The 26,753-nt window shown below is 40.1% G+C and overlaps 2 protein-coding genes and 1 pseudogene across 8 annotated transcripts; 1 reads left to right on the top strand and 2 right to left on the bottom strand.

The window, feature by feature from the left end:
- Positions 1 to 7,224: 7,224 nt before the first annotated feature.
- LOC133737841 (F-box/kelch-repeat protein At3g06240-like) lies at positions 7,225 to 8,523 on the top strand (annotated as a pseudogene).
- Positions 8,524 to 16,888: 8,365 nt separating this feature from the next.
- LOC133735475 (serine/arginine-rich-splicing factor SR34-like) lies at positions 16,889 to 21,362 on the bottom strand. 7 transcript variants are annotated; one of them, XM_062162879.1, is made up of 14 exons: positions 21,206 to 21,362; positions 20,995 to 21,092; positions 20,826 to 20,891; positions 20,657 to 20,731; positions 20,462 to 20,576; positions 20,322 to 20,368; positions 20,167 to 20,224; positions 19,711 to 19,760; positions 19,475 to 19,531; positions 19,270 to 19,391; positions 19,089 to 19,190; positions 17,895 to 17,928; positions 17,319 to 17,425; positions 16,889 to 17,202 (listed from the first exon to the last, which is right to left on the bottom strand). In XM_062162879.1, the coding sequence occupies exons 2-14, from the start codon at positions 21,079 to 21,081 to the stop codon at positions 17,199 to 17,201; spliced, it is 924 nt and encodes a 307-aa protein (XP_062018863.1). In that variant the 5' UTR covers positions 21,082 to 21,092; positions 21,206 to 21,362; the 3' UTR covers positions 16,889 to 17,198. The 7 variants fall into 7 exon arrangements, 3 of the variants coding, with proteins under 3 accessions (XP_062018863.1, XP_062018864.1, XP_062018865.1); XM_062162880.1 differs by having other exon boundaries at positions 20,995 to 21,089; positions 21,206 to 21,302; XR_009859048.1 differs by lacking the exon at positions 16,889 to 17,202 and adding an exon at positions 18,471 to 18,554 and having other exon boundaries at positions 17,379 to 17,425.
- Positions 21,363 to 21,738: 376 nt separating this feature from the next.
- On the bottom strand, positions 21,739 to 24,259 carry LOC133735477 (NADH dehydrogenase [ubiquinone] iron-sulfur protein 5-B-like). Its single transcript, XM_062162883.1, has 2 exons — positions 23,990 to 24,259; positions 21,739 to 22,119 (listed from the first exon to the last, which is right to left on the bottom strand). The coding sequence occupies exons 1-2, from the start codon at positions 24,137 to 24,139 to the stop codon at positions 22,021 to 22,023; spliced, it is 249 nt and encodes an 82-aa protein (XP_062018867.1). The 5' UTR covers positions 24,140 to 24,259; the 3' UTR covers positions 21,739 to 22,020.
- Positions 24,260 to 26,753: the final 2,494 nt, after the last annotated feature.

The raw sequence follows: 26,753 nt of genomic DNA on the forward strand, positions 1-26,753 counted from the left end.
CCCAATGCCATCCTTGGTTCTCTTGGTCAGCCTTCTGGATCCGGCAAGTATATACCACCGAATGCTCAAGAGAAGGCTAGCAGTAGCACCGCTATGCCCTCTGCAACCGCTATTGCCGCGTCGGCAAAGAGTAAAGAAAAAGCCCTTGTTATTGGCTGGAACAAGACCACCCCACCGGTCACGCAGAAAAGTAGAACTCTGAAATCCGGTGATGGTACTCTCGCTGATCCTGTTGTGTTTACTCAATACGATAGTGATGGGGCAGAAAATGTTTACAAAGAGCTCCTAGGGAATTACTATGGTATTGACCAGACAGGTAATCCGATCAAAATAACAGCTCTGGTAAAAGATGTGACCACACCAGCATTTACTCTTCAACAGTCCACTACTCCCCGGACCATTCGCCTTGGGGAAGGAACAGCGACTGCTAGCCAAGCTGTACCCCTACAGACCGCTCGCCAAACTGTGGCGACACCTCCTCCTCCTGGCCCAGATTATGTGAGTCGCGAAGAGGTTGAAGAGATGATCAGGTTGGCTAACCCTAGGGCCCACCTGGATGAGGTGTATGAGGGGCCTTTCCCGCCACATATAATGCTAGCGCCTTTCCCCAGAGGCTATAAAAATATCATATTTTCTACTTTTTCAAGGGAAGACACCGAGAATGCGGCAACCCATTTGGCCAGGTTCAAGGTGCAATGCGGCCAATACCAGAATGATGACAGTCTTAAGTGCAAGATCTTTGGCACTTCTCTATCAGGCGCCGCCTTCACCTGGTTCTCTAAACTCAGGCCAGGGTCAGTCGCGAAATGGCCCGCGATGGAAAAGCTCTTTAGGGAAACCTTCGGAGTAATAGAACCTGAAGTAGATCTGGCCTCCCTTACCCAAATGGCTCAACAGCCGACAGAATCTGCCGTAGCTTATCTCTAGAGGTTCCAGATTCAGAAAGCTAAGCTGAACATGGTTATGCCAAAACGAGAACTCGTCAAGTTGGCAATCAAGGGCTTAGAGCCACGTCAGCGAAAGAAGCAGCATGGCAGCATGATCCAGTCATTGGGAGACCTTATCACTGAAGTTGGCAGCTTCGAGCATCTATTCAGAGAAACAGATGCTAGGAAGAATGCATCCAAAGGGACATACATTCCGGGAAAACACCGTACAGTGGCTGTGTTGAACTACCAGCCAGCCACCTATGATCCCTACTACCACGAAGGTGAAGAGGTTTTCCAGGAAGAGGAGAATGAGATCTCTGCATTTGAGTTGACTGGAAGAAAGAACTCGGCCTTGAAACAATTGAAAATAACTAAGGAACCTGTCAAGCTCAAGTCCGTAGCCTTCACCAAACCACTGAACCTACCACAGTAACTTCCCATATATATAGGAAATTACCATGAACAGTAACTTTACCTTTTCGCTTATAACTTTCACATACAAACTTCGATTTTTACGAACCACATATGCTCGCGCTCTGTTTAACGTCCTCTACGACTTTCATGAAGAAATTTTCTCAAATTTTGACCCGAACAAAAAGTCAACTTTTAGGGCCCCCTAAAAGATCGAAACGGAGCCGAAAAGTAAATGTAAATGTCGTTTACCGATCGAAAGACTCGTAAACTGGTAAATTTAGGTTCGGGACGTTACACCCTTGATGGCGGTTCTCGGCATGCATTAGATGTCGAACTCGCCCAATTCGATTGACTACTTCACTAGTCTGCCCAAGGATTTCGGTCTTTGGAGAACTTGTTTTAGGGGCTGGTTGGTGAGTACATGGATAGTGTGTGCTTAGAAGTATTGCCTTAGTCGTCTGGCAGTGGTGAAGAGTTCTACGGCAGATTTCTCGATATCGGAGTACCTGGATTCTGCATGGTTGATGCCTTTGCAGGTATAGTATACTGGTAGCTCATCAGCACATTCTCGCCTGACGAGGGCTGCGTTGACAGCCATCACCGACACTACAAGGTATATGTACAGGGTTTCTCCCGGGATGGGTTCTGAGAATATTTGTACAAATGCGAGGTATTATAGGTTTCCATTAAATGCTTTCTCATGCTTTGGTCCCCAAGCGATCTTTTTGGTGTGTTGGGTTTTGAGTAGCTTGAAGAATGTTGCACACTTATCAGTCAAGCGAGATATGAATCAAGCGAGAGCGACTACTTTACCTATTAAGGATTGGACTTCGTTTCTTATTTTTTGTGGTGCCATATCAAGAATGGCCTGGACCTTCTCGGGGTTTGCTTCAATGCCTCTCTTGCTAACCACAAAACAGAGGAATTTGCCTCCTAGGATGCCGAATACACAATTATCGGGTTGAGTCTCATACAGTAATATCGTAGGACGTCAAAGATAATGCCCAAATTCTTGATGTGGTTCTTGATAGTGATGCTCTTTACCAACATATCGTCCACATAGACCTCCATGATTTTGCCGATGTGATTTGCAAACATAGCGGTCACTGACCTCTGGTATGTAGCCCCTGCATTCTTTAGCCCAAATGACATTACCTTATAGCAATAGAAACCCTTGTCAATGGTGAAGGATGTATGTGAGTTCCTGATCAGAGAGTTCTATGGCAATTTGGTTGTAACCCGAGAAAGAATCCATGAAGCTCAGGAGCTTGTGTCCAGCAGTGGAATTGATAAGCTAGTCAATTTTTGGCAATGGGAAACTACCTTTGGGTTGTTTAGGTTGGTGTAGTCCACGTTGGAGAGCCATGTTGGGTAGGACACTTCCCTAATGAACTCGATATCTTGGATCTTTTTTACCTCTGCTTGTATTGCTTTGTATTTTTTTTCTTTTTGAAGGCCTTTCTCTTTTGCCTGACAGGCATGGCGTCTGGCGAGGTGGTGAGTTTATGAGTAAGAAGCTCAGGTGAGATGCCTGGCATGTCAGCGTATGACCATACAAAAACTTCCTATCTCGACTTGAGGAATATGATTAGCTCTGCTTGAAACTTAGGGTCTGTTTTTGAGCCAATTTTGACTTTCCTCTCGGGATGTGTGTCTGCGATGGAGACCGATATCAGGTCCTCTAAAACATCCGGTCTTGGTTGCCTCAGCTTCGTCTTATCCTCTTTCTTTTACTACAGGTGTCACTGTCTTCTCCGGTTCGAGGTCCTCCCTGGGGTCATCGGGCTTGTCTGATGGGGAAGGAAGGTCTGCTGCCGAGAGTACCTCATGTATGTCTCGCCCTCTCGCCACTGTTAAGGAGTTGCATTGTCTCGCTACTTCCTGATCTCCTCTGATGGTGAGAATGCCTCATGGTGTAGGTAGGTATTTTCATTGTTAACAAATGTCCTGCCACAAAGCACTAAAGTCTCTATATAGCGCCTCGCCCTAGGATGACATTGTAGGATGAGGGGCAGTCAACGACGATGAAGTGTGTTATCATTGTGGCGATAGTGTTGCCCTCATCTAGCATGATGCATAGGTCGTCTGACCCCAAGGGTTGTGTGATCTCTCCTTAGAAACTGATTAGTGGTTCGTGGTTCTGGAAAATTTGCTTCATGTCTTGCCTTAGCTCTTCATAGAAATTGTTGACCATTACGCTGACTGCGGCACCGCTGTCGACTAGGACTCTATGGCATCGATAGTGATCGATGACCATGGTGATCAAGGAAGAGTCGTTATGGTGCTTTTGTATCGTGTCCTCTTGGCGATCGAATGTGACGGAGTTCCAGTCCACTTGGGAGTATTGTAGCCATAACTGAGGCCAAGAATTTCTTGCCCCCGAGGGCACTGGAGCTTGGGTAGGTAGAGAGTCTCAGTGCAGGGTGCGCCGCTGTGTATAGTCAGGATCTGGCCATAGACCTCGATAGCGTTGGCTCCCGTGGCAGGAGTTCGATATTGCTGGAGTTTTCCATTCTAGATGATGTGTTCAATGGAGTTCTTGAGGGCATAACAGATGTTGGTATTGTGGCCTACTTCCTCATGATAAGTGCAATACTTACCGTTATCCCTTAGCTTTTCCTAGCCTAGTCGGCTCTTTGGTGGGCGTGGGATGAGATCCATGAGATGGTGAGGGTGGTGAAGATTTCGTACTTGGGTGCATCATACTTAGGTGCTTCCCTATATCGATTGCTGCCGTATGGTGCATGGCTATATCGATTATTAGATAAGGTGTGTTTAGCTTTCTCGGGGCTCTTGCCATATTTATTTTCCCTTTTATCGCTGCTGTATTTGATTTTCTCCGTTGGTGTTGTGCCACTGTGTTGTGTTGACTTGTCTCTACCTCCATCTTTGTTCATGTTATCGGTACCCCTGCTGGTAGTGGTGAGCTGGGGAACCTTAGCGAGATTGGTGTTGGTGCTTGTATTGCGGCCGAATGTGTCATACTTGGCCTGGGCGTAGGCTATAGCTGCATCGAGGAGGTCGTCATAGGTGGCAAGAGGGTTGGCGTTAATTTAGAACAAAAAGTACCTTGGCTGAAGAGCCTGCTTGAATGCAAATGATGCTAAGGTTGGGTCTAAAGCGTGGCACTGGGTTGCTTGTCGCTACCACCACCTAACAAGTCAGGTATTATGTGATAGCCATTGCCACATAAGATGAACCGCCTAAGGAACTTGTCACCCAATTCCTGGAAGTTGTCAATGGAATTAGGTGGTAAATTGACAAACCAGCATAGAGCCTCATCTGTCAACGTTTCCTCAAATGCATGGCAGGCCATAGTGTCGGTGTATCGGGTGCCATGCAGTAGTGATTGAAATATTTCAAGGTGATGGTATAGATCCCTAGTCCCGTTGTACTTCTCAATTTTGAAGGGTTTTGCCTCCTGTGGGGGCTTCTCGGCCCGTATCTGAGGTGTGAATGGTCCCATTTTCCCTTCGAACCCTGTTGTTATTAGTTGCCAACCAGACCTGTTCTCGGCGCTCTCGATTCTAGCTACAAGGGCAGCGATGGTTTCGCTCATTTGTAGCAGCATCCCCCTGTTGGGATCAAGTTAAGGTATGGTACTGGTAGCTGCGGTTGTGGTAGTGCTTGAGGTGCTCGCTGTGTCGAGTATGGGTTGAGGCTGTGGGGGTAGCGGTGCTACAGTGCTGCATTGAGAGAGTTGGGGAATAGGGGTGAGCTTAGATAGATGATTTGTGGGCCCATACTCGCGCTCCCCGGAATGAGACCTGCGAGAGTCCTGGGTGTAGTCTCTGTCGTGTTGGGTTTAATGTTGAAGGTACCAGGCTACCAGCGAGGCCCGTGCTTGGGTCTGTGGTGAGGAAGGTACTCGGCATGCTGACACCATTGATCGTTGGCATTGGAGTTTGCTGGTAGGCTATGTCTAGCACCTTGTTGTTGGCTATAGTCAGTTGAAGTGCTTCTCGGAGGATGCTGTTTTGTTTAGCCATATTATCCATCTATTTGCGAGCCTACTCGGCAGCCTGGCGTTCAGCCTCTGCCTGTGCTCGCTCCTGGGCAATCTAGAGTGTCGTGGCAGGGTTTGTAGTTGCATGGGCAGTCCTCGTCATTTGTGTTGGGGGTGCTGTTAATCATTGGTAAAGTGTGGTGTCCTGCCAGCAAGGATCCGAGGGGAATCCTTCTAGCACCAAAATTTTCTGTTGAATAGATGGGTGTGGCCTAATCCAGCAGAATCACGGATGTCGTGCTACTATCGTTCTCGGTCTCGTTTATCTGTAAAACAAACAAAGGTCAGAGGGAAGACCGGCTATGCCAGCCTTCGACGCTCCGATGCCTAAATCAGTATCATTATAAGATAAAGATAATGGAAAGCGATAGTAAACAGTTACCTCTTTAGGGTGTTGGAGATGACCTACTTGTAGCGGATTTGGAGGGATGTAATTCCCTTGCTTCCAATGTGGGATGTTTGGGTTCCCGATACCATCCTAAAGGGTATCGCAACCCCCGTCTGGGAGTATCCTTGTTACTCTTTTGTAGGTAGATGAGCCTTTTGCTTCTGATATTTGTGTCTGGGAGGTATATATACCAACATTCAACTCAACGATTTTGAATTTTTTTATATTAAAGAACAAAGTTATCACAAATATAAAAAAATCTAATACCTTGATAATGATTCCACAAACAACTGAGTAATGAATTATGTTTGATTTAAATAACAATCTTCATTACAAGATCAAATTCAACAAAGGAAGTAACTTTGGAATATTTCAAGTTTGGAAGAATGGTTCAACAAAGGAAGTAACTTTGGATAGGAGTCTTATCTAACCATACATCATCAATAGAAAACAAACTAGCTAGCAAGGTGAGCATGTCTATCTGCAACACAATTTGCTTCATGGAAAACATGCTGGATTCTAACTAATTGAAAAGCAGTCATATAATCTTTATAATCATCTAAAACCTGACTTACCACCGAGAAATTCTTTTCCACACTTTTGAGAGCAGCTATCAAAATGACAGAGTCGCTTTCAATACATATTTTCAACTAACCTTGGTGAATACCATGTAGAAGACAAGCTTTACACGCCTCAGCTTTTATATTTAAGACCGAGTTTGCACGTAGATGACATCATATGATGTCATCAAATGATAAGAGGATAGAAATGTTGTATTCATTGTTATCCATGTAGATGTTGATCTTAGTTCTGTTTTGAGTAAACATCGTTGGTATGATCAATTTTAATTAAAAAAAAATAAGATACACCTAAATACATAGCACTAAATTGATTCATTGCATAATTCCATCTATGATGTAATCAATGAAGCAGATACGGGAAAAAAATAAAGTTACGGATGCTTTGACAAATGTAGGCTTAACTTCTCCTGATTTGGCTCGTTGGTATTCAATACCGTTTCCTTATTGATCTTTGTAGTTGGATTCACTTCGGGTCAACTTGGCTTACCACATTTGTTTTCTTCACAATTGTTGGCTAGACTTGAGTCTATTTGTACGTCCGTCATTGGAGGCCTCATATAAAAATAGGCAACTCTGCAAGTGCGTGGCTGCAAAATGAGGTGAAACTTGAAATATTTTTTCATTCTTTTTTTTTTTTGGGTTAGTTCTCACCCTCAATGTATTTTGGCCTTCCATATTAGAATTTTCTGACTCCAGGATTGGGTCAGAGCATATGCCTCCTCCTCTCTCTCCCAGCCTTGGCTTAATTGGGACTTGACCCGCCTCAAATGTCTTTTTTCTCATCTATTTATCAGATTATCTATTTCTTTCTCTTTACATATTGTACTAAACTATAAGTGGAAGTAAAAAGTGGAAAAGAGGAAAAGAGGAAAACGGAGGAGAAAATGGCGCAGTCTTCCAAATTGATGGAAGAGATGGTGGCACATCCTGTCGAGATTACCATCTAAAGCTTTGATGCGATTCAAATGCATTTGTAAGTTGTGGTACAATCTTATAAATAGTCCAAGTTTCGTGGCCCAGAATCTTTTTAATTCCATGAACAACAAATTCACCTCTTCCACTTGCATCATTGCCAAGCATACTGTTCTTAAGGATAGTAGCATTACAGATAGAAATGAAATTTCTGATATCCTTCAGTATGGAAACAATGATAAGAAGCAAATTTTGCTTTCATCACTCACTCTTTGCGACAATCTTGATGGTGACGACCAAGAGCTTTATTGTATTATTGAGGACGACCTTATTATTCCTTTTCCTCTAGGTAGAAGTTCCTTTAATTTATATATTGTAGGTCATTGTGATGGGATTATTTGTCTTACTTCATTTCTTTGCGATGATGATGGGGATATTGCTTTATGCAACCCTTCAATCAAGGAATTCAATCATCTTCCAAAATCCGGTATTCATCTCCCCCCCCCCCCAAAAAAATGAAGATGATTATTTAAATGAATATAACGTGGGATTTGGCTATGATTCCAAAGCAAAGGTTTACAAGGTTGTTAAAATTGTCGATTTTTCTTCGTCACATCCTCCAAGAGTAGAGGTGTACACCTTAGGTGCAGATTGTTGGAGAGAGATCAAGGCATTTGTACTGGGAACTATCTCCGGCCAACGATCTTTACAGATGTACTTTAAGGGAATTTATTATTGGAGTGGGTTTAGTTATATTACGAGAGAGCTACAGTACGTCTTATTTGCATTCGATATGAGTGATGAGCTATTTTATTTGATATATCCACCGGAGGCTGCATTTGGAATTTACATGAATCTTGTTGTGTGGAAAGAATCCCTTCTTCTTGTCACCCATAAAGAAGAAGCTCCTAAATGTTTCGATTTATGGCTAAATGAAGACTCTGATTTTTTGAAAGGTTCATGGACAAAATACTTCACTATCAAACCTATAGAAGCTGATATTCCGTTAGTATTTTGGAAAAGTAACAAGATTCTTATGGTGAATGTTGATCGACGTATAGTTTCCTATAACCTTGATACCCAAACGCTCAAGTGTCTTCCGATTCATGGAGCAGAAGATCCTTTATGTATTTATGCTATTAATTATGTAAATAGCATTATTTCAGTAAAGAGAAACAATAAACTCGAGTGCGTTGAAACTTATATCTAGCAAAATAATAATTAATTTATGTACTAGTAGAGGCCAACAAAATAATAACAATTAATTTATGTAGGAGAAGAATTATTGTGAAATCTGTTAGTACAAATCAATATTAGTTAAGAAGAAGAAAACCTTTAATTTATGGTAATTGTGCGTATTTTTTAATTAGTGTTATGATATTTGAGTATATATATCAATACAACGTCGCAACAGTGTATGAGATGCGGGGTATACTATACAAGTCTATAGTGCTTCTCTAGAACTTCAATGCACTCCACTTCATGTGCAATCTAACCCGTCACCCAGTTATATTTTCATTCAATTTGTTAAATTAAACATTTGAGATTGAAGCACACTCATATTCTATAGTATCAAGAATGTACATATAGTCAATAGCTGACCAAATTATACTCAATAACTATTAGATTCATTGTAAAAAAAATTCATGATTTACTCCAAAATAATCTCAGTAAATTACATTGCTCCTCAGAGCAATCCGAATGTACCCTACATCGATTTATGGCTAAATGAAGACTCTGATTTTTTGAAAGGTTCATGGACAAAATACTTCACTATCAAACTTATAGAAGTTGATATTCCGTTAGTATTTTGGAAGAGTAATGAGATTCGTATGGTGAATGTTGATCGACATATAGTTTTCTATAATCATTATACTCAAACGCTCAAGTGTCTCCTTATTCATTGAGCAGAAGATCCTACATTTATTTATGCTATTAATTATGTAAATAGAATTATTTCAGTAAAGAAAGACAATAAGCTCGAGTGCATAAAATAGTAACAAAAGTTTTAAATACACACCCCTAATTACTTAATACACACTCCATACTTAATACACCACCCATTTAAACCCTAAGGCGACCACTGCCGCTCTCTAAAACCCTAAAGCATTCTGCTACGATTTCGACCTCGGCCGATCATGTCAGCCATCGACGACGTCACCGCCAGCTTTGCTACTTCTCTGGCCATTGCCGGCAGCGACGTGGTAGACCTTTCTTACATGGCAGGAGCCGGGGTGAGAAGAGGATCCCAGGCATATCTGTTAGCGCGACCCCTGACGGCAAAACCATTCGGTGGTGCCGACCTGCAGAGATATTTCCGACGCGTCTGGGTGTTGGAGAAAGGTTTTAAGATCCAGGACAGACCTTCGAATCGTTTTGTGATCTCCTTCGATCTCAGGAAGGATAAGAACAAGGTGCTCAAGGGTGGACCATGGTATTTCAATAAGGCACCGGTGCTTTTGCAGGATTATGACGGATTGTCATCGATCCAGGCCGTCAAGATGGAAACCCTATTCTTCTGGGTGAAGATCACGAACATTCCACTGGCTTTGGAGGTTAAGGAAACGATTATCAATGTGGCATCCATTGCGGGTCGTTTTCTGGAACTAGATCAGAAACTGTTTGCCAATTCTGGCAACATTCGAGTGCATGTCGCCCATGAGATCACCAAACCATTCATTCTGAAGAAGACCCTCAAGTTGGCACCGGGTGTGGTTGAAGAAATAGCCTTCTTCTTTGAGAACCTAATTGGAAGGTGTCGCAAATGCAATCTGATCTTCCATGTCAATGGGCGTTGCTTGGTGGCTACTCCACCAAAAACTGATTCCTCCACTGATGCTCCTCCACGCTTGGATCTGGTGAGCCCTTTTACTGGCTTCAAGGAGCATTTTTTTACTCCTGGAATGTTTAAGTTTCAGGGATCCCAACTGCATATGCCTCCGGTTGCCAGAAACCTATTTGGTAACATGGACACCCCTCGAGGTCGTAGGCCTCTTGTCATCAAGCATGCACAACTGAGACAGAATATGCCACAAGAGGAAGAGGATGCAAATCAGACATTGGCACTGGTACCAGTGGGCAGTGAGCGTTCTGTGAAGAGGAGCCGACCTGCCTCCCCATTCACATCCCCAAAAAAGCTCAAATTCTTCTTTGAAGAGCTACAGAGCAACAGGGAACATGAGGCAGCAACCAAGAAAGTCAAGGTACCTGAGTTTTCGTCCAAGATTACGGCCAAATCTCTGGGACTCATTGAGACTCCAGGAGGCATGTTGGTTCCAAAAGAGGTGATGATGCCTCTTGCAACAATATCCTGTGAAGCTGCCAAAATGGAGAACAGTAGTAACAAGAAGAAAAGGGGTCGACCTCTTGGAGCAAAAAACAAAAAACCATCTACTAAAAAGGTCCCTGCGGAGGAAGTCTTGAGTCTCCTGTACTCGAAGAAATCTCCTAGCCCGAAGGGCAAGGAGAAAGTTTAGTTTTGTTATGAGCTATGCCTATTACTATGTCCTAGTTATCGTAGTTAATAGGCTTACTTTATAAGTGAGCACCGAATGTCTAATGAATGGTCTAGCACTATGTACCATGTGTTACCTCCACAACCTCTTGCCTATCTTTGAATGGTAGCGGAGGGGTATGTAATGGCCTTTCTGGCTTGAGTTTTGAGTAATACAATCATTGATGGATTGATTCAAAAAAAAAATACACCACCCATTTAATTTCTCATTATAATAATTTACTAAATACACAACCCAAAGTACCTAAAATACCCTTAATCTCAAAAATCATGAAATATCCTACTTTTTGACTATATTAAGGTTACTATTTAATAGGGTGATGATCTTTTTTCTCTCTCAACGAGAAACCCTACCCCAAACTAGGTTTTTTCCAGATTTCCATCTCGTTGCTCGTCCGGCGGCTCCCGCCCATGGCAAGCCTCTGGCTTCGTCGTTGTGTGGAGAGTGCGGCCGGACGGGACTGTCTTGAGACTATGGCTCTGGTGGTCTGAGAAGTCGCTGCCGCTTCTGCAGGTTTGTTGAGGCAGCGGGGTCTGATTTTGAGCCTCCGATGTGTGGCGGTGGGATGTACAGAGGTGGAGCTTGGAGGTTGTTGGTCGTGGCAGCGTGGTCATTGCGGTGTGATGCAGGCGGCGTTGTCGTGGTGTTGATGATCGTGGCGGCGTTGGTGCAGGCGACGTGGGTGTGGGCATTGATGGTCGTGGCGGTGTTGATGATCGTGGCGGCATGGTGCAAGCGACGTGGGCGTGGCGGCGTGATGGTCGTGGCGGTGGCCTAGACCGAAGGCAGGGAAGCCTGCTGTATGTGTTGCAAGAACGTGGAGGAGGGGAAGATTTGGGCCGGGTGCTGATCCACCTGCTGGGCTTGGGTTGTGGCTTTTATTTGGGCTGCCTTTTGGGCTATTCTATTTAGTTAGTTTCTTGCTTTCTAATTAATTTCCTATTGTTTTAGGGCAACTATGAGTTTTTACCTTAGGCTTGCTTATTTACTATGTTATTTCATAGTGTATAGGCTTGCTTAAATAAGTGAGCATGGGTACCGTCAAATGATCGGACCTAATCTATGTATCGCTGTGGTTTACCACAAACTCTTTATCTACCCAGAGATGGTAGAGGGAGGATATGTAATGGTCCTTTCTGGCCTGAGTATTAATATATCGACATGATATTCTTCAAAAAAGGTTACTATTTAATATGATTAGTATATTCTAGTATATTGACATTTATTACTTGTGTTAGTTATTGAGAAATCCATAAAGATTTATTATTGTTCCCTTTAAATAGATGCATATAAATAGGCTTTGTATTATTTGAGCTCTCATCCACCAAACACCATGTTAATCAAGTATAAAATTATGAGTTGAACATTCAACCAAAACTATACCAATAGTTTCTCCATAGTGGCGGAACTAAATAATTGTCATTAGAGGGGTCAAACAAATTAACAATTACAAAGTTTTTTCACCTGTGATGTTTTATATTAGAAAATAAATTGATTAATCATAAGGGAAAATTTCGCAAACAGTACACCAAGTAAAGACCACTAATAATTCTTATACATAAAGTTTCAAACCAAACATTTCGGTACACGAAATCTGAAACTCGACCCACTATCAGTACACGACGTCAATTTTTGACACCAAAATGTCCATTATGCCCTCAGTTTTTTTTTTTAATAACTTTTTTTTTCTGTTATTTTTTTTTCCCTTCGTTTTTATCTCTTTCTTCTTCCTTCTTCCGAGCTCACTCCCTCGCTTCCAACGCCGCCCTTGCCCTTCAATTGAACACCCATTCCTCCACCCGAGAGCAGGTTCTGCTCTAAATTTAGTAGCTGGGTTAACAGAGGTGGGTGAGCTCGGGCTTCTTCTCACATGAAAACAGAGGTGGGTTTCGTGGAGCCGGAAGAAGGAAGAAGAAAGAGATAAAAACGAAGGAAAAAAAAAAACATAAAAAAAAATTATTAAAAAAAAAACTGAGGGCATAATGGACATTTTGGTGTCAAAAATTGACGTCGTGTACTGATAGTGGGTCGAGTTTCAGATTTCATGTACCGAAATGTTTGGTTTGGAACTTTATGTATAAGAATTATTAGTGGCCTTTACTTAGTGTACTGTTTGTGAAATTTTCCCTAATCATAACTCTTAGAACAAAAAAAGAAATTAACTAAAAAATGGGAGTAAAGCGATATGTTTTAAAAATATTTAATGTCATTGATTTTGAAATTCTAAATATTATGGTCTCTAATCTCATCTAATTACAATTTATTTAAGGAAAAATTAAATTAGATTGGTTTCTAACTTTATTCTTGTATTAAATTAGGAGGCCATGTATAGAAATTTGTTGTGTTTATCTAACTATTTATACATAAATAGAATAATATAAGGAAAATATGACTATTTTTTTCTTTTTCTAATGCATAGATGTCTGTTTTGGTCATTTAACCTACCTACAAAATCTAATTTGAAATATAAAATAATAGGGATGTGTATTAAGTGATTAGGGGTGTGTATTTAAAATTTCTCAAATAGTAATTGATTTATGTACTAGTAGTGGCCAACAAAATAATAATAATAATAAATTTATGTAGCAGAAGAGTTGTTGTGATATCTGCTAGTACAAATCAATATTAGTGAAGAAGAAGAAGAAGAAGAAGAAAACCTTTAATTTAAGTCAATTGTGCATATTTCTTAAGAAGTGTTATGGTATTTGAGTAAATCAATACAACGTCACAACAGTGTATGAGATGCGTGGTATACTATACAAGTCTATAATGCTTCTCTAGAACTTCAATGCTCTCCATTTCATGTGCAATCAAATCATTCACCCAGTTATATTTTTTTCAATTGGTTAAATTGAATATTCGAGATTGAAGAACACTCGTATTCTTCTTCTTTTTTTCTTTGTTTTTTAAAGGGAGTTTGGAACCCAGCCTAACTAGGAGGCTCAGCCCCACGCCCGTTATTATTATTTATAGAAGAAGAATGATTGTACAGCGAATGTCCCCCATTATCTACACCTCAAGTACTAGTACAAGAATCCTCATAGAGTACATCCTGGATAATCACAGGAGTTTCATCTAACCAATAATCATCTAAGTAAGAAACACTAGCAAGATGCGCCAATCTATGGGCTACACCATTTGCTTCACGATAAATAGGTTGTAAAGAAAAGGGAAATTCGTCCAAATAGTGTCTGAACTTTTCCAGACTATTAATTTTCATACCTATACTTTGAAAAATGTCATAATGGTACCTGAAGTTTTGGCCCCGACCCAATTTCCGTACCTAGCAACAGTAAAGTCGTCAACGGCGTTAAATTTTGAGGGGTAAATCTGGAACTTCAGGTATTCTCAAGAGAAAATCTTCCAAACAGTGTCTGAACTTTTCCAGACTATTAATTTTCATACCTATACTTTGAAAAATATCAAAATGGTACCTGACGATTTAAGCCCGACCCAATATTCATACCCAGGAACAGTAAAACCGTTGACTCCGTTGAACAGTACCAGAAAAGTATGCCAATAACTACCGTTGGGTTCAAACATTGCCCCCCAGACCTCGAAGTCAAAGGTCTTCGTCTTACATCTATAGATGTATGATCCGATCGCAACTTCGAATATGGGAGTTGATTCCAAAGCAGTTGAGAGCCGCAGAACTCAGCTACCTACCTCAGTTTTCTATCAGGAGAAAAAATTGAACTCGGGTTCTTTACTCCTAACAGAAGCTCTGGTACTAGAAGATATGTTGGAATTCGCTAGTACAGATCGAATCCACAATGTGAGGCGTCAACCACCCAATTATTCCCTCTCAGTGATGGCTTCGCCGGCAACGCGATCTTCTCCAGCATCTTCTCTGCTTCGATTTCAATCAAAAATCCCAAAACCCACAATCCAAAAAATCAAATTCAATTATTTGCAGCTGAAATCAATTTCAATTTTTCTTTTTTTGATGGGTTTGGGAGAAGACAACAGAGAAGAAGGAAAGAAAAGTCGTGATTAGGTAGATGCATGTGGAAATTTTGGTAGCTATAACAGCAAAAATGGTTTGGTTTGCAAGTGTTTGCTCGGTTTTAAGCCTAGTTCACCAGATAATTGGAATCATGGAGATTATTTGGGTGGATGCACAAGGAAATTTCAATGCTTTAGGTTGGAATCCGACGAGTCTAATAACAAAGGAATCTGAAATTTTGGTAATTCCACTTTGGGTCAAGTCTGGGTCCGATCTCTGTCGGAAATGGAATGGCGAAGCGATTCCGATCTCTGTCAAAACGGGATGTCGTAGTTTGGGCAATCTGCTAGAAAGCCTTGACGCGGGACCCTAAGTCAGGTTCTGGGGTGTCGGAGGACGATTCCGAATTCAGGTCGTCGATGTAGATGAAGGTCGGGTTCCGATCAAGTATGGGTCTGAGCACGGCTGTTGGCGGTGGTCTGGCATCGTACGCGTATCTTCCTGAGTTCTTCTGGATACGGGTATATGAATATTTAGATCTAGGTATACCATGTTGATATTGGTATTTGAATCTCGTATTGGGCATGGTAGTTATTGGCATACTTTTCTGGTACTGTTCAACGGAGTCAACCGTTTTACTGTTCCTAGGTATGAATATTGGGTCAGGCTTAAATCGTCAGGTACCATTTTGATATTTTTCAAAGTATAGGTATGAAAATTAATAGTCTGGAAAAGTTCAGACACTGTTTAGAAGATTTTCCCTTGAGAATACCTGAAGTTCCAGATTTACCCCTCAAAATTTAACACCCTTGACGACTTTACTGTTGCTAGGTACAGAAATTAGGTCGGGGCCAAAACTTCAGGTACCATTATGACATTTTTCAAAGTATAGGTATGAAAATTAATAGTCTGGAAAAGTTCAGACACTGTTTGGACGAATTTCCCTAAAGAAAAAGAAGGAATAGCATTCAGGTATGCTTTACAATCTTCAACAATGCAACCTACCTCAAAGAAATCCTCCATGGTTCCATTAAGTGCATTAACCACCGCAACACAATCGGTCTCAATGTCGACCTCTGTCATGCCTTGGTGAATAATTAGAAGGAGTCCTGCTCTCATAGCCTCACACTCCATATGGAATGCAGATCTAACCTGGGGAAAAGGGCGTGCAATTGCAGCTAAACACACACCAAACTCATCTCTGATGATTGCCTCGATTCCACCTTGACCCGTAGCGGCTAAAAAAGCACCGTATTCTAAAGCATCATGAATGTTCACATGGTTAGTAATTGATCAAATTATACTCAATTACTATTAGATTCATTGTAAAAAATTTCATGAGTTACACCACAATAATCTCAGTAAATTACACTGCTCATCAGAGCAATACAAATTACAAAAGATGAAAAAACTGACTTTCAATGTAGATCGAAATTTGAATATGCACAACTATGAGTGACTCGTCTTTCAATGGCTTGGACCTCTCTTTTGGCAACAATGGATGTGATTAATGTGGAATGGAAGAGTTTTTGGCCACACAAAAGAGACCTGGTGCAACATAATGGAAGGCATAAGATGAAGGGAGCCATCCACCTCATTCTTTCAGTTTTTGTGTCTTTGCATTTTCATGTGCATAACTCATCGACACGTCGTGACTCGTGACTCGTGACAAGATAAGAAGAGAGAATATCACAAACGTTTACTCAACTTTTACATGTTCGACACTTTGATCACAAACTTTTTAAATATATTATTTTGATCACTCAACTTTAACTCCATTATTCACTTTAGTCACTCCGTTATTTTTTTTATTTTATTTTTTACCACAATATCAAGAATAATTTCATCAAACCAATTTTAAAAAATTGAGAAGTTTGAATTGAAATAACTTGGAGAAGTGACTAAAATGAAATTTTGACAAAATTACCATTGAAAAAATACATATTTACAAAAATATCATCTATTTAATTGCGATTTTGACAGAAGATTTTGCAAATTGACTAAAGTAATTGACAGAGTAATAATTGAGTGATTTGAGTGATAAATTTGAAAACTGAGTGATCAAAGTATCGAACAAATCATAGTTGAGTGACCATTTGTGATATTCTCCTAGATAAGAATTAGAAACACAAAGACACCAACATGTCACAATGGTACGACAACTTGTATATTACCAAAGGACTGAAGATTATCGAAATGGAGATTATAAACGATGAAGTACCAGGAAGAGAATATGGCGTACTAACAACAATATATTGTAGAATCTCAAATGCATTACAAAAAAAGTGCAAAGATGAGAAGAAAAAAATGTTTCAGACAAACAAGAATGGCTAAAAAAAAAAAAGAAGACTAAAATTAATCCATTCATAAACTCAAAGTCTGCTAACAAGTTTTGTAATAAAAGGTGTTCCCCACCCACCCCACACCACCACCACCCTCCTCTCTCCTGGTTGAACACGGGTTGTTGAATTCATTCCCACTAATAGCTTCAGTTGTGGGATAAGATATCACCTGCCAACCAGAGATGCACCAAGTTACAATCTAGAAGCAAATGGTTCGTCGAAAGCAAAAACTATACAGACGACAATATTACAAGAAAAACAAAGCATAAGGCAAAAGGATAATACCGTGACAAACTCTTGCTCCTGCTCCTGCTCCTGCTTGGACTTCGGCTGGCACTGCGCTTCTTCGGACTTTTACCTGTGTCTTTCTTCGGGCTTTTACTTGTGCGCTTCTGATGATGCCAAAGAAATAAAACTTGATATTAGAAAAGGTGAAATCTGTATCCAATGTCCAATGAAAATTTCCCAAGAGGCCATCCCTTAGCAAAGAAATTAAATGAACTGCCATGTCAACAATAACCATTAGACTCTATCACAATCAAGGAAAGGAAAAGACCACCGTAAGTATGCTTCCCCATATATCAACTGCTGCAATACAATGCCCCTAACATCTCAATTTGACACCATCACATAAGAACCTATAAAATGGAGTGAATTCTCATTCTGCCGGTTATTATAAGTCACTAAATGGAATCCACCTCACTAGCATTTTGTGTCCCTTGGGAGGTACCAAATAACTGACTACACAAACTATTGACTTCATTATTCCAATGGCTGAGGTTTTTAATCTATCTAACCCAAAATACTAGAATCAAACAATGTGTAAGAAAACCTTCGCAATGAGAGGAAGAGAAGGCTTACTGAAGGCAGTGGAGATCTGCTTCTTGATCGTGATCTGCAAAAGTTCCAGAAACAACCCAATTTAATACCATGTTCCTTTACCAATTTGATCCAAGGTCCTTGATGCCTCTTCCATGTGAGAGTTACATATCCAATAAGGATACAAGAAAAATAATTAAACATTTGCACTTCAATCATAAGGAAAATAAGAAATCTTCCTCACCAAAACACAACACAAATACAGAAACAAAAATATTGATAAATTAGGAAGCAGCATAATTATTTTTAAGACACCAGTGGAAAGAAGAAGAGCATTCTTCCCTACTATAACACAAGAATGCAGGGAATCCAGATAGTGCGCCCTATTAGCTTGGCAAAATGTTGGAGCAGGAAATGAAAATCAAATTGTCTCTACTGCTCATTGTTGATGACTTCCAAATCCAATGGCACTTAGTTCACAGATATCCAGCTTTATTATTGCAATCCAAGACCTCCATAGTTCCCAATCTAGCACCCATGGACATTTACAATGCTTGAAGCATTAGAACAATGGCACCATGAAGGTTTCCAAAGCTGCCTATCTAAATAACAGCATACCTCCACAGAAAAAGTTGTAAGCAATTCACCATATCCAATCAAGATCCTAATATCCATCCCCCAGTTTGCCGCATACATCCATATCTAAAAGAAAAACAAAGGTAATTTTCACGCAAGCAAACAGGGAAAGAAAATGAAAAGTAGGCGGATATCTACTTCCTTGGCAACCCCTCAACTGCTTAGGCACTTAACAAGCAAATCATGGAACGAAGCAATAAGATAATAAAATAGAAAATCAAAGGACACATGAACTTTACAATTTCAAGAAGACATTTGAATCTGCACAGACTTTAATAATATTCGCATATCCAAAAACCCCGTTAATCTGGTGAGGAGGACAGGACAATCCTCCAGTCTGGCAGTTTCTTTTTACAAACCGATACCCTCAAACAAAAGAAGCAAAGAGGAGAAATCTGAATCGCTGTTTAGATGTCAACGGAGTGATTGATCAAATTTAATGCAAGGTCCAATATAGCATACCAAGGCAACTCAATTAGAGTTCCATTAAATAATTATTGCAATGCAATTTCTTCACTTCAGGGAACAATGTAGACCCAGACAACAGGAATATCAACAACTACATAGATACAATGGAAAACTGAGGAAAGATATGCTTACCTTGACGGGGAGCGAGACTTTGATCGTGAGCGGGGTGGAGACCCAGACCTTGATCGAGATCTACCAGGCGAGCGGCGTGAAGATTTGGGTTTAGGAGACTTGCTGCAATTAAGGTTTAGGGTAAGCATGGGAGAAAAATTACCCACATTTTACTAAGTTGTGTAATTTAAAATGGCCAAACCTCCTGCTTCTGCTCCGGCTATAACTTCTACTACGACTGCGACTGTAGCTTCTACCTCCTGAATGAGATCGACCACGACCGGGGCTCATAGACGAGTCCCGCTTCGCATCATATTCTCTCACCTATAACAAGTGACAATTGATCAAAAAATGGCAAATACAAGTGGGGAAGGTAACTACAATTTTCAAATTGTAAGATGTCATACCCGAACAGAAGACCGGGAAAAAGCATTCCTGAAGTCAGAGCCATCAAGCTTTTTTATCTGCAGCGAAAGTTTCATCGTAATTTGAGTTCCATATCCTCTTACTAAATAAAAACTTCAATATCCTCTTACTAAATAAAAACTTCAGATACATACATGATCTACAAAAATCAAATTGAGCACCTAGCACTCATGAGGTTTTACACATTTCAATGTCTGTAAGGTATAAAATGACTTACTGCATACTTCATGTCTTCATAGTTAGTGTAGTCCACTACTCCTGTTGTGCCTATAAAAACAATCATGGTACAGAAGCTTAAACAGTCAACATTCTGATGTCTAATTAACTAGGCCTTTAAAAATACAAATATTGAAACAGTACGAGCAAACTCAGTCCAAACATCTTATGTAACTTGGTTTAGTAGCACCTTAACAGTGTTTTTGACAACTTTCACTTGCACCATCTCTCATCAGAAACTTTATTCACCGAGGTAACAAAATCAGCCATAACAATCAAACTAGATGGGCTAAAGATAAAAAGCAAGGAACTCTCTACAGCTGCTTAAGATATGACATTCTTCCAAATACTTTCACCCTATTGCAAAGGTCATGAATATCATTCTATATTCTGAAACTAAAGTCGCGAAACAATTATAATATAACACAAAAACAGCCATTAAGTATAAAAATCTTACCACTACCATCACGGAAAACTTGGGAGAAACAGACATCCCCAGCCCGTCGCATGTGATCCTGATAGAATATAATGTATGTGTCAGACATATAGTGACGGTCGACACAAAGAGACGGTAATAATGAAGTATCTCCAATTGAAATATGTAAAGCTCACCTTAAGATCTTGCCATGAAGCTGAAGAGGGTAGTCCACTGACTAACACTGTGTATGGAACACAAACAGGTTTAGAACATATCAAGCGCATTCTACCATTAAAAAATTAAACAAATTGCATCTATCAAATAGAATACACACCACGATAATCGGAGCGCCTAGACATTCCACGTCCACCTCGACCACCACCACCACCACTATCTCTATGACGATCTCCCCCAGAAGAATGTCCACGGCCACCATGCGCAAGTTCAACCTATAGAGACGTACATTATGATATTATTGGAAGGAATTAACATGAGCACAGGGAGCATGAGAGAGAAGGAGCCTGCCTACCCTCAAGCGATTGCCATCAAAATCATAGCCATCACGGCCGCGGATTGCATCTTCAGCATCACGAGCATCTTCAAACTGTAAGGTAAAAAACACTTGGTTTTAGTGTAGGACATAGAAAAACAATAAATCAAATCAGCCACAAAAAACAGAAGACGCCAAGACCTCTCACCTCAACAAATGCATAACCAGGAGGCCTTGGGGGCACCTTGAGGTCAATATGGGCAATGCGTCCATACTGCAAAGGAAAATTTACACAAAACATCTGAGACCACTCGCTCTCTCGAAGAACAGGAATGCAGACGCAATTCAAACAAGTCAGAAAATCGAAATGGGATTACCTTGTAAAACAAATCTTCCACCTCTCTCTCGCGTATATCACCGGGGAGGTTCCCGACATAAAGAGTTCTGCTGGCACGGCTACTCATGTCTCCTCCTCCTGACGACAAAATTCAAACCCAAACAATTTACATAATAATCAGATTCAAACCCTAATTGAACAAATACCCACACACACAGATCGTAGAGGCAGTGAGTGAATTCGAGCTTTACCTGCTTTGCTGCGAGATGAGATTGGGATCAAAGGCTAGAACTAGAAGAAGACCTTTTGAGTCGATTTAGGGTTTTGAATTTTTGATTATATTTTTTTTTTAAGTTATGGTGTTACGCTGAGTACGCCAATATATACGACTCCAACAACCTCATTCCTTATCTGTTTCTACGTATTTGCATCTCGTCCGTTGAAACCCGAAACCCGAAACCCAACCGCGTCGACTCGACTCGACTCGCACGTGCCTCCTTTATTCCTTCATCCAGCACCCGATATTTATTTTTATTTTTTTTTTCTCAGATTCAGAACACAGAGAGAGACCTTCAAAATTCAAATTACATATAGTTTTATGCCTCTTCAATTTATTCCTTCAACATTACCAAGATATGTTGAGAAAATGGCGGACAGAATGAGAGATGGCGGACGCGAAGGAAATTCAGTCTAAAAGAACTGGAAGCAAGAGCTTAGGAAACTACACTCGAGTCATACGACATACCAATAACTTCCGGAAAGACAGAAAAATAAACAAAGAAACTTGAGAAGAAATGGGTTTGTATTCCACAAGTCATTTTAGTCTGGAGAGCACAAACAGCATTCTAGTACACCAAGCAAATCAATTTACAAGGTGCCGCTACTGCAAAGCAAGGGTAAAGTGACCATTATCTTATTGCATAGACCAGCCAGGGCTACACTCATCATTCCAGGAGAAACAAAACAGATAATCAAGTAAAATGCCGGTCTGGAAAAAAAACAAAATACAACATCTGATCTCCACACATTTTATTAATTCACGAGTTCAGAAGAGGATTGATTTCTGCTACGAATGATGGTCATTAACAACTCCACCCTCCTTGGCCCGTGCAGCTGCTCTTAGTTTACGCTGCTCCTCCTTGTAAATTCGATTCCTCCGTTGAAACTGCAATAATAAATATGCAAAGAAACCACAATGTGAATCAGTATTACAAGGCAGTATAGCAGTTGAAAGAACGAAAAAAGCAGTCAAAAATGTATATGCAGAACAAATTGTATCAGTTACAGCATTTGGGGAATTCGAATGAGAGAATGTCAATACCAATTGGGTTATGTCCCAAAACAAAATAGATTAGTGAATTCCAAAATTATGTACTTGTCATTCAGCAAGTTGAGCCAAAAATGGTATGAAGTACTTATATAATACAATGTGAGATGAATGACACATGAGTCCAATGAAAGAAAACCATTGCACATATTTTCAATGGGAGGTCTAAATCAGGTGAGAGAAGACATTGCCATCTTCATTCAATAGTTCCATATGTCTTTAAAATCAGGCCATACATGACTTTATATGGTAGGGTGTGATACCCTCCTCAAACCACCCATAATTGAAAAGAATGTTGAAGAACAATAAGAAATTAAGATGAGAATAAAAAGGCAAGTATTGATCAAGTTCAGCCTTTTCCTAATCCCCTGGACCTTCGTTCACAGTACAAACCTTTCTAGAATATGTCTTGTTCAAATTCTATACTTGTACCATTTATACCTTCATTTCACTATTATGTTTGACCTCCTATTCTCCAACGGTTACAGAAAGAAGTATAAGTCACTGAACTCGATTTTATTTAGCATTTGATTATATCGCAGTGGATGAAACTTAAAACTAGCGTCATTCACATTAACAACAAAGAAAGGCAAGCTTATAACACGATAGACAACAAAGTAAACTAAATCTAAACACCTCCTAGGTTTGCATCTTCCAAATTGTTGATACATAGACTGCAACACGCATTCAGAGTGATGATTAATCCCAAGTGGTTTTACAGTTGTCAGGTTTTCAAAATAAACTGAAGAATAGGAACCAAAAAGGTAGTTTAAAATGCATATAGATCCTTGAGGTATTTTATGACTGATGATTCAAAGCTAATTTCACTTTGAAACCTAGGCTAATTATTCCTGCAAAGTGTGAAACTAAAATACAAAGAATGTGGACCCTAAAAGGTGGCAGTAATCATGGAGAAATGGAAGCACTGCCAATCATAATCCAAATATACAAAGTTCTTGTCAAGAAGTTAGTGTCAGGAACTCCAAAGCGCCACGGCTGTTCATCTTTGTCAACAACACGGGAAAAAGTAAATGAATTCCCCCCTCCCAATTGTCTATATAGTGATCTTACTCTTGTCTCCAAAAACTCATTTTTCTAACAAAAGACATATCCAGCAGTTTGGAACACTAACACATGCCTGATGGTACTATGATCATATGAGACAGATGACCAGCGTGCTAAGCATAAGAAATTCCAATTCTTATTTGGCCCTCCGTAAGATACTCTAAACCCACTACTGCCCAAGCTCCTGTGAGCCTTATCAGTTATAACCTCTACGGGTCAGAATGCAAATATGGGTGTCAGTATCAAAGTTGGTTGCATTTGTGTTCTTAGAAGCATACCTCACCTACACCGATAACTAGTCAATCTCTAACTAAAAGAAAAACTTGTTTAACTTGGCAATGTCTGATAGGCAGCATTTCAAAATCTAAGTAAACAATTGCCAAAACCAGAACAGGCCATAGTTTTCTTAATGCTCACAATAGCCAGCACACACACTCAAATCAGCAAACACGGGATCAAAACGAACGAGATTCAATAAGAAACACCACAATTCGATCTTCACCATCAGTACTTGACCAAATATAACAAAACCCTAAATCAGCCCTAAAATGCAGGCTTGGAATTGAGCTGCTACATTGTCAACCGATCTGATTAAACAGATGTGAAATTGAAAAGAGAATTGGAAGTGAAAAAAGGAAGTGACCTCTTTGGAGTGGTGGAGGCACTCGAGGTAGTCCTCGCGGAGGAGAGAGCAGTCCTTGGGCTCCCGGCAGCGAGACATGCACTCGCTGAAGTCGACCCAGAAATCGTAGCAGCGCCCTTTGTTCCCGGTGATTCCCCAGCCGGAAGCCATCTCGAATCGGCGGCGTCAACGGCGATTAATTGATGGGTCACAAACTAATCGGGGGTTTGCGTTTCAGTGGTTGCTTCGCTCTCTGTTGGCGGTACCAATGGGCAATGGAGTGTATAATGTAAGACTGATGGAAATGTTAAAAACAACAAAAATAATTTTTTAATTATAAAAACATAAATCGGAATTCTATAATTTTGGTTTTCTTTCTTTCTTTTGTTACAGCATCACACACATTCGTAAGTCGTAAAATGTACAAAAGCTCATCACCCAAGTGACTCTTGATCACTCAGGCAATCATATTCTAAATCACTTGGTAATAAAGCAAAATTAATTTTACTTACGATAATTATATAAATTTTATTTTTACATTTAACAGTGTCAATTCATTAGTCCATTATGAATAGAAAAATATATTTTACTTTCTTTTCGGGAAGCAGCAACGACAAAAGCTGTGGCAGTGCTGGACGAAGCGACAAGGGGCAGCGACACTTGATTAAGATGATGTCCTGGGCCAGATTTGGGGCGGTTTGCTAGGGTTTAGGTGGAATTGTCCTTTGGTTGTTCTCATTTGGGCCCGAGTAAATTAGGCCTGGTTGTTTTAGGCTTAACATAGCTTAGTTTACTTTCAATAATTCCTAAGTTTTTTAGGGATCTATGCGCTTTTCATGCTTCTAGTGAATCTCTTGAAGTACATCGGTACATTCATGTTATTTCAATGTATTTAATGTCAAATGTGTGACCTAGTTCTATGTAGCAATGTGGGTATTAACACATCTTTTTGTCTGCCCCTAATTGGCAGCAAAATGATATGTAAGGGTCATGATGGGCTTTGATCATAAAAATAGAAAGCAATCTTAATAAAAATCATAATCTCCTAAAATTTGGTAATTAATAACTTTGCATGTAACATTAAATTGTCAATGTCTCATGGTATGAATAAATCAGTTTTAGAAAATTTAGTCACAAACTACCAAATCCAATAATAAGAAATTAAGGTACAAGACTGATAAACAAGCCTAAACTGCCTTGCTGAAGAGAGATGCATCCGTTGGAGCGAAGGCAAGGTCATCCTAGATCTCTGCCTCAGATTGAGAAATGTAGAATGTGGTGAAATTGCAATGGATTGATCTTCCAGGTTCCAAGGGCTTAATGGCTTGCTCTCTGTATATATGTTTTCTGTCTTATATATAGATTATAGTGGCTGCTTGCAAGTTTCTACCACCTGAAACCAAAATCAACATGCAGTGGTTTTTGTTCACGGCTGGGTTGGGTTGTTCTCATATATGTATAACATAACCAACAATGTATGTATTTGATAAAGAAGCTTTAACTTTTAAGGTGGGTAAGGAAGAACACCTAGAATAATGACAGAAGTTTAAGAAAATAATCTAAATATCTAAGATAGGCTTTAGTGGAAAAAGAAAATATGCATCCTTGTTGGGGTTCCTCCGTCATCGTCAACGCAAGTACGCAACATCATACATATATAGTCCGGCTACACTAAGGATGTCCTTAGTTTTTCTTAGGTACGAATTTCCGGTTTTCACCCACTTTCCGATCAAATTTTCACATCTTAACCGTTCAGTTTTTAGGTCCTAATGTATAGATCACCTCTGCAAAATTTCAGCCAAATTGGTGATCATTAAGGCATCCAAAACTGCAAATTACAACAATGTAAACGAACGGTTCCAGTTCGACAGATTCGGTTCGTTCGTGTAAATTGCAGTTTTGAACGCCTTAACGATCACCAATTTGGCTGAAATTTTGCAGAGGTGATCCATACATTAGGACCTAAAAACTGAACGGTTAAGATGTGAAAATGTGATCGGAAAGTGGGTGAAAACAGTAAATCCGTTCCATAAGAAAAACTAAGGACATCCTTACCTGAGAAAAATCCTATATATATATATTTTTTTTTTCTAATTATTGTAAGGGTCTTAAAGGAATTTAATTTTTCCAAAAAAATTGAGAGAAATAGGGATGTGTATTTAGAAAGAAGGGTTGTGTATATAGAACTACTCCTTATTTGTTTTAGGAAATCAGAAATTTAGAGGAAATCGCTGTGTATTCTCATTGATAATAATGGCCTCTTTATATAGAGGATTACAATGCATAGAGTCTGAATCATACAAGGAAAGATAATCTCTATATTCTTCTAATTAAACCCTATTACCAGTAGGTCAAGTAACCTAGAGTTTGGGCCAAACACAAATTAAAGTTTTACTTGAACGTACACTCCCCCTTGTATTGCCCAAACGTGATGCTTCTCTTGTTGCCTCGCTAAAAACCTTGCCGAGTAACAAAAACCCAGTGGGACAAAAATAACCTTGGTCGAAGGGGAAAAAGAGCACAACACACCCTTCACGTTTCGAGACCATACATGTAGACACCTCCCCCTGATGTCTGCATCTCCCCCTGATGACAACGGTCATGGGAGTTCGGATAACTTCCGCAAACGATGCTACCAACATGTTTCTCGAAAGTGGAATTTAGGTAATGACTTAGTGAGCAAGTCTGTCATACTGTCCTCAGATTGAACCTAGTTCACTTTGATCTTGAGGAGAGTCTGTTGTTGCTGATTATGCTTGGTGTTGTCGCTTTTGATGTAACCTTG

The sequence above is a fragment of the Rosa rugosa genome, chromosome 3, assembly GCF_958449725.1.
Source record: "Rosa rugosa chromosome 3, drRosRugo1.1, whole genome shotgun sequence".
Lineage (NCBI taxonomy): Eukaryota > Viridiplantae > Streptophyta > Magnoliopsida > Rosales > Rosaceae > Rosa > Rosa rugosa.